The 13,408-nt window shown below is 45.2% G+C and overlaps 1 protein-coding gene and 1 long non-coding RNA gene across 2 annotated transcripts; both read left to right on the plus strand.

The window, feature by feature from the left end:
• Positions 1-1,601: 1,601 nt before the first annotated feature.
• LOC115793725 (uncharacterized) lies at positions 1,602-2,320 on the plus strand. Its single transcript, XR_004021124.1, has 3 exons — positions 1,602-1,618; positions 1,831-1,893; positions 2,201-2,320. It is a non-coding gene; the product is annotated as an uncharacterized LOC115793725 (long non-coding RNA).
• A 195-nt stretch (positions 2,321-2,515) lies between these two features.
• Positions 2,516-6,295, plus strand: LOC115793557 (uncharacterized). The gene is made up of 3 exons (XM_030748604.1): positions 2,516-3,231; positions 4,146-5,690; positions 6,291-6,295. The coding sequence occupies exons 1-3, from the start codon at positions 2,556-2,558 to the stop codon at positions 6,293-6,295; spliced, it is 2,226 nt and encodes a 741-aa protein (XP_030604464.1). The 5' UTR covers positions 2,516-2,555.
• Positions 6,296-13,408: the final 7,113 nt, after the last annotated feature.

Here is a 13,408-nt window from a genome sequence, read left to right on the forward strand (position 1 = left end):
CTCCCACTCACCTGCCACTTCATTAGGTACACCTTGCTGGTACTGGGTTGGACCTTGTTTCCTTCAGAGCTGCTTTTCATTCAACTAGCTGCTGGAAATGTTCCTCACAGATTTGGGTCCATGCTGACATCACAGCGTCACACAGCTGCTGCAGATGTGTTGGCCGCATCCACGATGGGGATCTCCCACTCCTCCACATCCCAAAGGAGCTCTGATGGACTGAGATCTGTGACTGTGACTGTGGAGGCCGTCTGCAGTCTGAACTCACTGTGATGGTCAAGACAGCAGTTTGTGTCACGGTGCGTTCTCCTGCTGGAAGCAGCCATCAGAAGATGGTTCACTGAGGTCATAAAGGGATGGACATGGTCAGCAGCAGCACTCAGGTAGGCTGTGGAGTTTAAATGATGCTCAGCTGGTACTAAAGAGCCCAAAGTGTGCCAGAAAATCTCCCCCACAGCATCACTGCAGCAGCAGCCTGAGGCGCTGGTACGAGGCCGGATGGATCCATGCTGTTTACTCCAGACTCTGACGCCACCATCTGAATGCTGCAACATCTTCTGTTGTCCAGTTTTGGTGACCCTGTGTGGAGCCTCGGTTTCCTGAGAGTCTTGAAATAAAAACATTTTTTATTTATTTTTTTTAATTTTGGAAATCAAGGCAGAGTGACCTGATGACAGATTCAGCTGCGTTATTATCAGGCTTTTATTTTGAAAAAATCAAAGCCGCCTCTTCCAGTTTGAATAAAATAATGCCGTGTGGAGCACGGCCGCTGGAGGGCGCTCTCTGATCCTTTACTGAAGTAAAAGTACTAAAACAAAAAAAAAAAAATCCCTGGTAGAAGATTTTTAAAGTATTATTTGAGTAATAATCAATAACATGAACACGGCCTATTAATCGTACAGTAATTGCTCTCTGGCATCGTTCCCGTCACAGTTACTCAGAAAAACTTGTTTCAGTCCTTTCACGCTGAAGCCGGAATTATGGGATGTTTCAGTTGATGTAAAATAAAGACAAAACGTGGTTTCTGCTCAGCAACAAAAACATTTCTGCACGAAAACATTTCCAAGTATTTTTCACATTGCTGAAGTCACTGCATGAACTGCAGACTTTATCTGATCCTGAGACACACGCGCACACGCACGCACACACACAGCTGCTCCTCCTGCAGTCGTGGTATCAGGATGATCTGTAGCAGACGTGTGACGCGCTCCGGAAGTGCAGAAAGTTTTGAATGTGAGCAGAAATGGCGCTGAAACACATTCATAACTGGTATTAATTAGTGACTCGAGGTGAACTGGTGCACATCTAAGCAGGTCTCTGCAGGAAGCAGAACATCGGTCACATGACAGCTGCGCTCGTGCGGAGGGCCGCGCTGAGGTCACAACCACTGAAACTCAGCCGCCAACCCGCACATCGGCCGCTCAGGTGTGTCAGCATACAGGTGTCCTTAATGAATGCGTTCACTTATTTGAAATCGGCTGCATGTGTAACATAGTTAAAATGGTTCGTGTTAAATCCTGCTAAAATGCACCATCTGCTGGTCAAAAGTCATACTGCATTCACCCTTAGGAGCAAGGCATTGTGGGTAATCCTCAGAGTCGCGAGGATCACTCATGAGGTAACATGTCTCTGCGATGTCTGACAAAGAAATATGATTGTCATGCTTATGGAGTATGTTTATGGTTTTCACTTGTGTATATTATTGAACTATGTTTACTGTAGGCCACGATCGTTCTGTTGTTCTGTCGTTATGGTCGTGCCTTAGAAGAATCTAGTTGTGTGAAAACGTGGGAAATTCCCGCGCAGTAACGCTATCGCTCCTCCTTGCAGAAGGAGCGCTTGTTTTGCTGACCAGAGACACCTTACCTCTGTGCTCATTTTGTGAAACTGCAGGTATGTTTTATCAAATAGCATTTTATCATTGTAGCAGATGGTTAATACTCAACTTTACTGAGTTTTATATATTCAGTTTTATATATAAAAAGAGTTTATTTATTTTTGCATTGTTAAGTTATAAACTCTAAGAAAATGGCATCCAGTAAATAAAATGTCAGTTTATTTTATTTTCAGAACATTTACTTAATTGTTTATTTTTTTTTGAGAGGTTAGTTCCACTGAATTGATTGTAAGAGAAAAATATCCACTATACGGTCACTGTAATCTCCAGTGTTTTTATTATTTTATGGTGGGTAATCCTGAGAGTCGCGAGGATCACTCATGAGAAGGAGCGCTTGTTTTGCTGACCAGAGACACCTTACCTCTGTGCTCATTTTGTGAAACTGCAGATGCAGATGGAGAATTAAAGACAACTGATGCCACAGCCTGAGCAGCTTCTCGTGATTTATTTCTACACTCAGAGAGGACACCAGATACACATAGGTCACATTGGTGCCGTGACTCGTCCTCGACAACATCGGACCGGGCTGGTGTCTTCTCATCGCAGCATCGTTTGGAGCATCTCTTGTGTTTTGACTGCTGGGTGTACTTCAATTTTACATTTGTCTGTTATCATATTGCGTTAAGCCCATTGTAGTTCTTTTGATGTACTGCTAAATATGGATCTCAGTAACTGTGGTGATAACTTAAATGTGACCCCCCTTGGTATTGGTAGGGGTAGAGGGTTCACAGCTGTTCCTTTTTCACTGGGTGGCCATCGGGTGGGTAATAGGACAACAGATAGTCCCTGTGGGCTTTTGTTTGACTCACAGCCACCAGAGGGCGCTACTGCGTCAGTTGCAAATCCTCCAATTACTGATGTAAGTCTAGTTGACCAAATGAGTTCTATTGTACAGCAGATTGGACAACAGCTGGCTGATAGCGTTATGTCACATCTTAATACACCTCACACCTCAAGTCCTGCAGCTGCTACGTATGCATGTCCTGGTGGGGCATATGAAACAAAAGACATCCCTTCCAGTCAAGCTTTAGATCTTTCCCAGGTGCAGCTAGTAGCTCAGAGACAGATCAAAGACCCACCTATATTTCGAGGTGAGGGTTCGGACTCACTGACTGTTGATGAATGGGAGGAAGCCATGCAGAGTTACATAAGGAAGAGCGGCATTCTCCCAGAAAATCAAGCTGAGGAGATTATGATGCACCTGAGAGGCAGAGCGAAGGATGTTGTAAAATTTGGTGTAAGGAATGGTGGTCTTGATGTCCAGCATAACCCACAAGCCATCTATGGCCTCTTACGCAAACATTTTAGCTCCTCCCACTGCTCGACAGTGCCCCTGGCTGATTTTTATTCCACCCTGCCAAGTGACGGAGAAGATCCATATGAGTATTGGCTAAGGCTAAACAGAGCCGCTGATGTTGTTGGTAACTGTCTTAAGGAGCAGGGGAAATCTTTTGACAATGCTGGTGTTGAAGTTGCACGCATGTTCATCAGACACTGCCCCTGCAGGGACCTGGCTCTTGTCTTTAAAACTAAGACATGTGTTAAATGGTCTGCTCGTGAAGTTCAGGAAGTGCTGGATGAGTATCACCTTGAAAAAGGGCTCAAGCGTTCTTCAGATAAGAGCAACAGTGTCCATGTACATAAGGCTGAGGTTAGCGCTAATGCTACTTTTTGTCCAGTCGGCCATGAGCAGAGACAGGTTGTGAATCAGGAGGGCTCTGCTATTGAGCGGTTGATCAGCATGCTTGAGAAAGTGTTGCTTCAGGGCCCTGGCTATGCTCATGCTACTGTAGGGCGACAGAGTGCCAAATTGCCAAAAATACCAGGCTTGAAGGACACACCATGCTCTGTATGCAGAGACAGCTCCCACTCTACACTGACTCACTGTCGAGAAAACAGATTGTGCTTCCTGTGTCACTTACCTGGCCATTCAAGGCGCAACTGCCCCAAAGGGAGTTGTTCTCCTTCCAACGGACAGCAGGGAAACTGAATGATCTGCGTGGAGGGGAGGACAGCGCAGATCAAGTGAGTCGACCTCCCACCTTTGACTCGACAGATATTGATGATTACGAGGCTTTATTCTGCACTTACAGTGGCTTGGTGCCACCACAGAAAACACTGATTGCACAGAGCCTGCATCGACTCTCAAAGACTGATAGCTTGTTCTACTCTGATGTGACTACTGATGGTGGACATGTTCTTAAGGCATTGGTGGACAGTGGATCTATGGCATGCACCGTAAGTGAGATGGCCGACAGAAAACTCTCACAGTCAATCCCTGATATTGACAGGAAATCAGCTGAGGATTTTGTCATCATAGGGTGTGGGGGCCACTTTGTCACGCCTTCTGCTATGTATGACCTCACTGTATCAGTGTATGGCTTTAGGGTGATAATTCCTGTTCTGGTTGTCCCGGGCCAGACTGATGACATGATCCTGGGCAGCAATGCTATAAAGTGGCTTATTTCACAGTTGAAAGTGACTCTTGGTGCCCAGAATAGCCCGTCCACAGTGGGTGGTATTCAGAGTGACACTTTACCCCACTTGGCAACCTTGCTGTCTTATTCAGATAACTGTGATGTACATGCACTGCCTCCCAGCTTTGGCACTGCGAAACTTAAGAGACGCGTCACCCTGCAGCCCATGTCTGAACATTTGGTGTGGGCTAAGCTGCCTGCACCTGATGCCTCAGTGGCAGGGAGTACTGTCATCATTGAGCCCACCCAGTCTCGGTCCAGACCTGTTCAGATTCTGGTGGGCAGAGTTGTAACTTCCTTGTGGGGGGATGGTTGGGTCCCTGTTAAAGTGGTGAATCCCTCTGAGAAGCCCCTCACTCTGAGACGAAATACAAAGATTGCTGATGTGTCCCCCTGTCTTTCTGTACAGGACTTACCTGAACCTGTCCTTATTCAATCAAGTGCACAGTACACACAAGACTCACCGACTACTCTGAGATCAGAGGCAGAAATGTCACAGACCTTGTGTGATTTGGGCCTACAGGACTTGGACCTTTTGTCTTGTGAAGTTTCCCTGGAATGGAAGGGCAAACTGCTGCGGATCATTGAACAGTATGAATCCATCTTTTCCCGGCACAAAATGGATTGTGGTGAAGCAGTAGACTTTGTCCACAGAATCCGCCTTGTAGATGACAAACCCTTCAGACTGCCATACAGACGGGTACCGCCATGCTATTATGAGAAACTTCGCACTGCCCTGAACGAGATGGAGGAGTCGGGGATAATTCGTAAGTCACAGAGCGAATTCTCATCTCCCCTTGTCTTGGTTGCTAAGCCAAATGGTGACTTGCGCATATGTAACGACTTCAGATGGCTGAATGCAAGGACAGTTAAAGATGCACACCCTTTGCCTCATCAGTCAGATGCACTTGCTGCACTTGGTGGAAATGTCTTCTTTTCCACAATGGACCTCACGTTGGGGTTCTACAATGTCAGACTCCATGAGGATGATAAAAAGTACACTGCGTTCTCTTCCCCATTTGGCCTTCATGAATATAACAGAATGCCCCAAGGCCTGACAAATAGTCCTGCCACTTTTATGCGAATGATGATGTCCATTTTTGGTGATGAGAACTTCACAAGCCTGTTATGCTACCTGGATGACCTTATGGTCTATGCCCCATCTGAACAGGTGGCACTTGACCGTCTACAGATGGTCTTTTCACGCCTTGCTGCCAACAACCTGAAGCTCTCGCCTAAGAAATGCCACTTCCTTCAGCGGTCTGTGAAGTTCCTGGGACACATCATATGTGGTGATGGTGTACAAATGGACCCAAGTAAAGTAGAGGCTATAGATAACGTGCAGGAAGCTGATCTGATGGAGTCTGACAGTGTGACACCTTGTGCTAGAAAAATCAGATCCTTCCTAGGAATGGTTCTCTATTACCATCACTTTATTGAACGGTGCTCTGCAAAAGCTAAACCGCTGTTTGATCTTGTGGCTGAGCCAGCTGCATTACATAAGAGGGGAAGGGGCCATAAGCCCAAATTTAAAAGAGGCCAAGTGAAACTGTCTCCAGCTGACTGGACTGATGAGTGTAGAGAAGCATTCAGGACTTTGAAACATGAACTTGTGCATAGTGTCACATTAGCCCATCCAGATTTTAATGCACCATTCATCCTTGCAGTCGATGCCTCTTTTGATGGCCTTGGAGCTGTCCTTTCTCAGTTGCCTCCGGATGGAAAAATTGCCAGACCCCAGTGGCTTTTGCCAGCAAGACACTCTCACGCGCTCAGTTAAATTACCCAGCGCATCGGCTGGAGTTTCTTGCTCTTAAATGGGCAATCTGTGACAAGTTCAGCCATTGGTTGAAGGGCCACCATTTCACAGTTTGGACAGATAATAATCCGTTGACATATATCTTGACTAAACCTAGGTTAGACGCCTGTGAGCAACGATGGGTTTCAAGGCTTGCAGCATATAGTTTTGAGCTGAAGTATGTCCCTGGCACGAAAAATGTCGTTGCTGATGCGTTAAGTAGGGAGCCATTTGTTCAGTCATGCATGGGCCACCGGCTGGTCACCGAGCCTTATGCTGCTTTGTTGAACCAGGTGGATGGTCTGGCGGACAGGAACGTGCAAGACGCATTTCGGTGCGCCGCCAACTGCCAGTTGGTTGTAGGTCAATCTGAGGGGGAGGCTACTGCCACCCTGCCTCTCTCTCAAGGTTCTCTCTCTTCCCAGGATGTCTCTGCTGTGTTGACTGCACATGACTCTGGCAGTATCAGCTGCATGGGAGGGGTTGGCCCTAATGTGCCACAGCTTGCGAGTGTTGCTCAGCCTGCTTCCATGCCGAAGAGTGAACTTGTTCACCTGCAAGAACAAGATGAGGTTTTGAGCAGGGTTTTCTTTTATGTCCGGCGACATAGAAGGCCCACCAGACGTGAACGCACTGGTGAATCTCAAAGTGTAGTGAAATTGCTGAGACACTGGCCCAGACTTTTGATCAAGGATGGATTGTTGTATAAGGTGAAAAAGGACAGGCACCTGAACACACGGATTTACCAGTTTGTTGTCCCAGGCTCCCTGAAGGCTCAAATTCTCCAGGGCCTTCATGATTCTGCAGGCCATCAGGGGCAAGCTCGCACTCTGTCCCTTGCCAGGCAAAGATTCTTTTGGATAGGAATGGAGCAGGATATCATCAATCATGTGAAGAACTGCTTCCGTTGTGTGGTTGGAAAGACCCCAGAGCCAAACGACCGTGCACCTCTGGAGAACATTTGTACCACTGAACCAATGGAGCTAGTCTGCATTGACTTTTGGACTGCTGAACAGACTGACAAGAAGTGTGTTGATGTTTTGGTTGTAACGGACCACTTCTCCAAATTAGCGCATGCATTTCCCTGTAAGAATCAGTCTGCAAGGCAGGTTGCCCGTCGCCTGTGGAATGACTTTTTTTGTATCTATGGATTTCCCAGACGTATACATTCCGATCAGGGGGCCAACTTTGAGAGCCAACTCATTAAGGAGCTCCTGGACATGGCAGGCATTCAGAAGTCACACACCACCCCATACCATCCGATGGGGAATGGTATCGTGGAGCGATACAATAGGACGCTGGGGAACATGATAAGGACTTTACCACCACGCTCCAAAGCCAGGTGGCCACAGATGCTTCAGATGCTGACATTTTGCTACAATTGTACTGAACATGAGACGACAGGTTTTGCTCCGTTTTTCCTCATGTTTGGGAGAATTCCTCGTCTACCTGTTGATGTTGTTTTCCAGCATGTTCTTCCTACTAGTACTGTTGTCGACCATCGTGAGTTCGTCTCACATCTGAAACGTGATCTGGCTGAAGCTGCCCGCATTGCCAGGCAGAACAGCCGGGTGGAACAAGCCCATCAAGCAAAGAACTACAACCGCAAAGCCAAAGGATCACCTCTCTCTGTTGGTGATAGAGTCTTGCTCGCTAATCGCGGTGAAAGAGGGAAGAAAAAGATTGCTGACAAATGGGAGTCCACAGTTTTTGAAGTGGCAGCTGTAAAACCTGGCATAAACGTGTACTGCATCAGAGACCCTGTGACATTGAGGGAGAAAGTTGTCCATAGAAACCTCCTACTCCCAGTGAGTTTCCTCCCCTTGGGAGGTGAATACGAACTGGAGTCAAGCTGTTCTTCAGTAGCTGGTAGTGGACAATGTGAGCCAGACCCTCCAGCTGATGTACAGGACAGTGAGACAAAGACAATTCACTGGCTCATGCGACTAGACCAAACAAGTGAAGGGGAATCTGAAGCCAGTCTAACTGGGTGTTCTCTTGATGTAGCCATGAGTGTCTCAGCCCCAGAGATTGAGGCGACTGTTGTTCCACAGGCTATGTGTGAACCATTGGTTGAACAGGTCCCCTCATTGGACCACACTGTTGAATGCGTTGAGCTCCAGAGTACCCCCTTGCAGCCCTCAGCAGGGGATGCTCATCAGGTTCTTTCACCTGAGCACAAGACTGACACACAACTAGCTGTACAGACTGAGGACCACGTAGTTTGTACACAGCCACCAGCTCTTTGCACTAGATCAGGGAGACCTGTAAAACCCCCAGCACGTCTCATTTGTGAAATCAATGAGCAAAATGTTGATGACTCAGTTTCAACTGTTGATTCCTTGTTTTCTTTTGTAAGAACTATGTTTGTGGGATAACTTGATAATTGTTCTGAGAAATTGTGCAGTAATGTTATCCTTGAGCATTTTTTTTTTGAGTATCTTCTGCCTTAGAGCAATGTTCACATACTGAGAGGTGTATATGGCATCTTTCATGTCTGAGTTGGCGAGAGAATTGGCCACTCCCTTGCTTAACTTGTTCCTCATGGAAAGTTTCTAACTGACTTGGACTTGTGCTCTTGCTGCTACACAGTTAACCTTGTGTGAGTTCAATTTTTTTTTTGTATTTTTCTTATCTGATAGGCCCCATTTTAGCAGAATTTAAGGGGGGTGTATGTAACATAGTTAAAATGGTTTGTGTTAAATCCTGCTAAAATGCACCATCTGCTGGTCAAAAGTCATACTGCATTCACCCTTAGGAGCAAGGCATTGTGGGTAATCCTCAGAGTCGCGAGGATCACTCATGAGGTAACATGTCTCTGCGATGTCTGACAAAGAAATATGATTGTCATGCTTATGGAGTATGTTTATGGTTTTCACTTGTGTATATTATTGAACTATGTTTACTGTAGGTCACGATCGTTCTGTTGTTCTGTCGTTATGGTCGTGCCTTAGAAGAATCTAGTTGTGTGAAAACGTGGGAAATTCCCGCGCAGTAACGCTATCGCTCCTCCTTGCAGAAGGAGCGCTTGTTTTGCTGACCAGAGACACCTTACCTCTGTGCTCATTTTGTGAAACTGCAGGTATGTTTTATCAAATAGCATTTTATCATTGTAGCAGATGGTTAATACTCAACTTTACTGAGTTTTATATATTCAGTTTTATATATAAAAAGAGTTTATTTATTTTTGCATTGTTAAGTTATAAACTCTAAGAAAATGGCATCCAGTAAATAAAATGTCAGTTTATTTTATTTTCAGAACATTTACTTAATTGTTTATTTTTTTTTGAGAGGTTAGTTCCACTGAATTGATTGTAAGAGAAAAATATCCACTATACGGTCACTGTAATCTCCAATGTTTTTATTATTTTATGGTGGGTAATCCTGAGGGTCGCGAGGATCACTCATGAGAAGGAGCGCTTGTTTTGCTGACCAGAGACACCTTACCTCTGTGCTCATTTTGTGAAACTGCAGATGCAGATGGAGAATTAAAGACAACTGATGCCACAGCCTGAGCAGCTTCTCGTGATTTATTTCTACACTCAGAGAGGACACCAGATACACATAGGTCACACATGGATCCTTCGTTTGCTGAGTCACACCCACGGAGGGTTCCCCGCTGTTCCACAGGATCACGTTGTAATGTTCTTGTCTTATTTATAATAAAAGAGCTTGAAGAACATTGGGCTAGCTTCAGCTAGCCATTTATTAAAAGACTCAGACTTGACATGTAACATGAACTGCCATCTTAACTCTTTGTCTTCTTCTCCACACCTCCTACGTGGGCTCTCGTACAACACTGACACCTGCTGGTGACACCTTAGTTAACACTTATCATTACATCCCCCTTTTTTTTTCAGCTGCTTAAAAGATTACCTCAGTGTCACAGCAGTTATTCCTCATTCACATAGTCTTCACTAGCACTTACATATTAAACAGAATGCAACAACATACATGTTTCAGTAATGAACTTTCCTTATGTCTTGTAACTCAATGTATGCATATGGCTCAAAAGAAATATATTCAAGCTTGGTATTTTCAACACATTTCAACAAACAAACTAGCATTGGTCTTTAAAATTACACTATGACTCTTTCACTTCCTGTAACTGTAACCATTAGGAACACATTTTAACACATTAAAGTCAGCAACGCTTTACCACTTTCTTTACACAGTTAACCCGTTACTTCATTCATATTTGTTTTATGAGCCTCTCAGGTGGTTTCTTAGGTCGAGTGGACCTTCTGAGTGTTACAGTCACTGGCAATGATGAAGAAGATTCACTGTGTTGCACTTCTGTCGCAACATTCTCTTGTTCCCATCCTGTCTCTTTCTCTTGACTCTCACCATTCTGAATCTTTAACAGACTCCTCCTGTTTCTCCTTAAAACTTGACCATTCTCTGTCTCGACAACAAACGATCTGGGTCCTACCTCTTGCAGTACAGTTGCTTTTCTGTCCCACAGCTCAGGACCATCAATCCTCACAACATCCTTTTCCTGCAGAGGCACCAGATTCCTTGCTGTTTTATCATAGTTCCTCTTCTGTCTTTGCTTGAGCTTCATTCTTTTGTCAGCCCACTTGTTGTCACTCCTGTAGCCATCCTTCCTTGGCATGTGAGGAAGTGTGGTGCGCAGTTTGCGACCCATGAGCAACTCAGCAGGAGATGCTCCACATTCCAGGGCAGTGGCTCTGTAACTCAATAAAGCCAGGTAAGGGTCAGCATTACATTCTCTCGCTTTTTTAAACAATCGTTTCACAACCTGGGCCCCTTTCTCTGCCTGTCCATTAGCCTGCTGATACAAAGGGCTAGAGGTGACATGTTCAAATCCGTACTGAACTGCAAAATCACGAAACTCACCGCAGTCAAATTGTGGACCATTGTCACTCACCACACAATGGGGAATCCCATGTCTTGAGAAAAAACTTTTCATGTGTGTGATGACAGACTGTGCTGATGTACTGGAAAGCTGCGCTACTTCAGGATAATTAGAGTAGTAGTCAACCACTAGAAGATAGTCCTTTCCATGTAGATGAAACAAATCAGTACCTACTTTTTGCCATGGTGCAGTGGGAAGATCTGCAATCAGCATCGGCTCTTTCTGTTGCTTGTACCGATGTTTAAGACATGTTTCACACTTTTGAACCATCTCCTCTATATCTCTGTTGATTCCTGGCCAGTACACAGCTTCTCGCGCTCTCCTTTTGCATTTCTCCACTCCTAAGTGTCCCTCATGAATGCGTTGTAGCATGTCTCGACGCATAGACTGTGGAATGAGAATCCTGTTTTGTCTCAGAAGCAGACCATTAGCCACACACAAATCTGCACGCACAGGATACCAACCCGGACAAACACCTCGTGACCATCCATTCTGGCTCAGGTGAATTACCTTTTGCAGTTGCGGGTCTTTCGCCGTCTCCTGCGCAATTTGCTGTAGCATTACATCTGATGCCGGGAGAGAAGCAGTCACCATGTTTATGTGCATTTCAACATCAACAGACACAGGGCTACACTGTGTGTCATCACTTGGAGCTGGTGCTCGTGACAGTGCATCCGCCAGAACAATGTATTTGCCTGGTGTATAAATCAGTTCAAAGTCATACCTTTGTAGAAACATCATCAGGCGTTGAATCCTGGGTGACATGTCATTGAGGTTCTTTTTTCTGATTGCTATGAGCGGTTTGTGGTCAGTTTCTACTGCAAACGTTGGTAAGCCATAGACATAACTGTGAAATTTTCCACAACCAAACACTAAGCCCAAAGTCTCTTTTTCAATCTGAGCATAACGTTGTTCAGTCTCTGTCATTGACCTTGATGCATACGCTACCGGCTGCCAACTGTCCTCTTGCATCTGTAGCAAGACAGCTCCTAAGCCATCTTTTGAGGCATCAGTGGAAATTTTTGTTGGCCTTGTTGGATCAAAGAACGTGAGCACTGGCTCAACAGCAACAGTCTGCTTTAATCTCTGCCATTCGTCCTCATGTCGCCTTGTCCATTCAAACACCGTGTTGTGACGTAGCAACTCTCTAAGGCATGTAGTCTTGACAGCTAGGTTAGGAATGAACTTACCTAGGAAATTAATCATTCCCATGGCTCGCAGTACACCTTTCTTATCAGTAGGGGCTGGCATGTCAAGTACAGCTTGCACTTTTGACTGATCAGGTTCCACCCCTGCACTTGTGATCTTGTCACCCAAAAAGGTCATTTGCGTGACCCCAAAAAGGCATTTGTCCCTGTTCAGTTTGAGTCCATTCTTTTTGACCCTCCCCAAGAGTTTTTTCAACCTTTCATCATGCTGCTGCCTTGTTGTTCCCCAAACGACCAAGTCATCAATGTAGACTCTGGTACCTTCAAGACCCTCAATTACAGATTCCATAGCTCTGTGAAAGATCTCTGGAGCAGATTTGATGCCAAATGGAAGCCTCAGAAAACAGTAACGCCCAAATGGTGTGTTAAAGGTGGTATATTTGCTGCTTTCTGGGTCCAGTCTCAGTTGCCAGAATCCATGTGAGGCATCAAGTTTACTGAAGAACTTAGCTCCAGCCATCTCACTCATGATTTCTTCTCGTTTTGGAATCTGATAATGTTCTCTTTTGATGTTTTCATTGAGATCTTTAGGGTCAAGGCACACTCTAATGTCACCTGTATTTTTCTTGACACATGTGATAGAGTTGACCCAGTCTGTAGGCTCTTCCACACGCTCAATGACACCCATTTGCATCATTCTTTCCAGTTCTTTTTTTAAAGCTGGTCTAAGTGGCGCTGGTACTCTCCTTGGAGCATGCACTACAGGCTTGGCATTTTCTTTCAGCTGAATTTTGTAAGTTTGGGGCAATGTTCCATGTCCTTGAAACACAGAGGTAAACTTTTCCACTATAGCAGAAGTCCCTTCACAGTGCTGCGGTGTACCACTTTTATTTTGTTCAGCTATCTCCAGGCTGTCTGTGTTTATCTGGTAAATCCTTTTAACCAGACCTAAGTCTTCTGATGCTTTGTCTCCTAGCAGCGATTCATGTCCAGCAGGCACAATGGTGAACAGCAGGTTGTGCTGTTTGCCTTTAGCTGTCACCTTTAGTTTACATCCCCCTTTTGTTTGAATCGGCTGATTATTATAAGCTTTCAAAGGAGCGATTTTTTCTGCAAACCTTTTAGGCTTCTCTTTCAATGTCTGGAAATCCGTTTCACTAATCAAGTTAGCTTTGGCTCCAGTATCAATTTTGAATGTCACCACCGTCC

Source organism: Archocentrus centrarchus, chromosome 15 (assembly GCF_007364275.1).
Source record: "Archocentrus centrarchus isolate MPI-CPG fArcCen1 chromosome 15, fArcCen1, whole genome shotgun sequence".
In the NCBI taxonomy this organism is placed as follows: Eukaryota; Metazoa; Chordata; class Actinopteri; order Cichliformes; family Cichlidae; genus Archocentrus; species Archocentrus centrarchus.

Bases quoted from the DNA above. Each gene is read 5' to 3' on its own strand.
- LOC115793557 (XM_030748604.1), top strand. From the start codon at position 2,556: ATGGATCTCAGTAACTGTGGTGATAACTTAAATGTGACCCCCCTTGGT. The intron at 3,232-4,145 runs TGGCTGATTTTT...CCGTAAGTGAGA, and splicing joins CCACTGCTCGACAGTGCCCC to TGGCCGACAGAAAACTCTCA.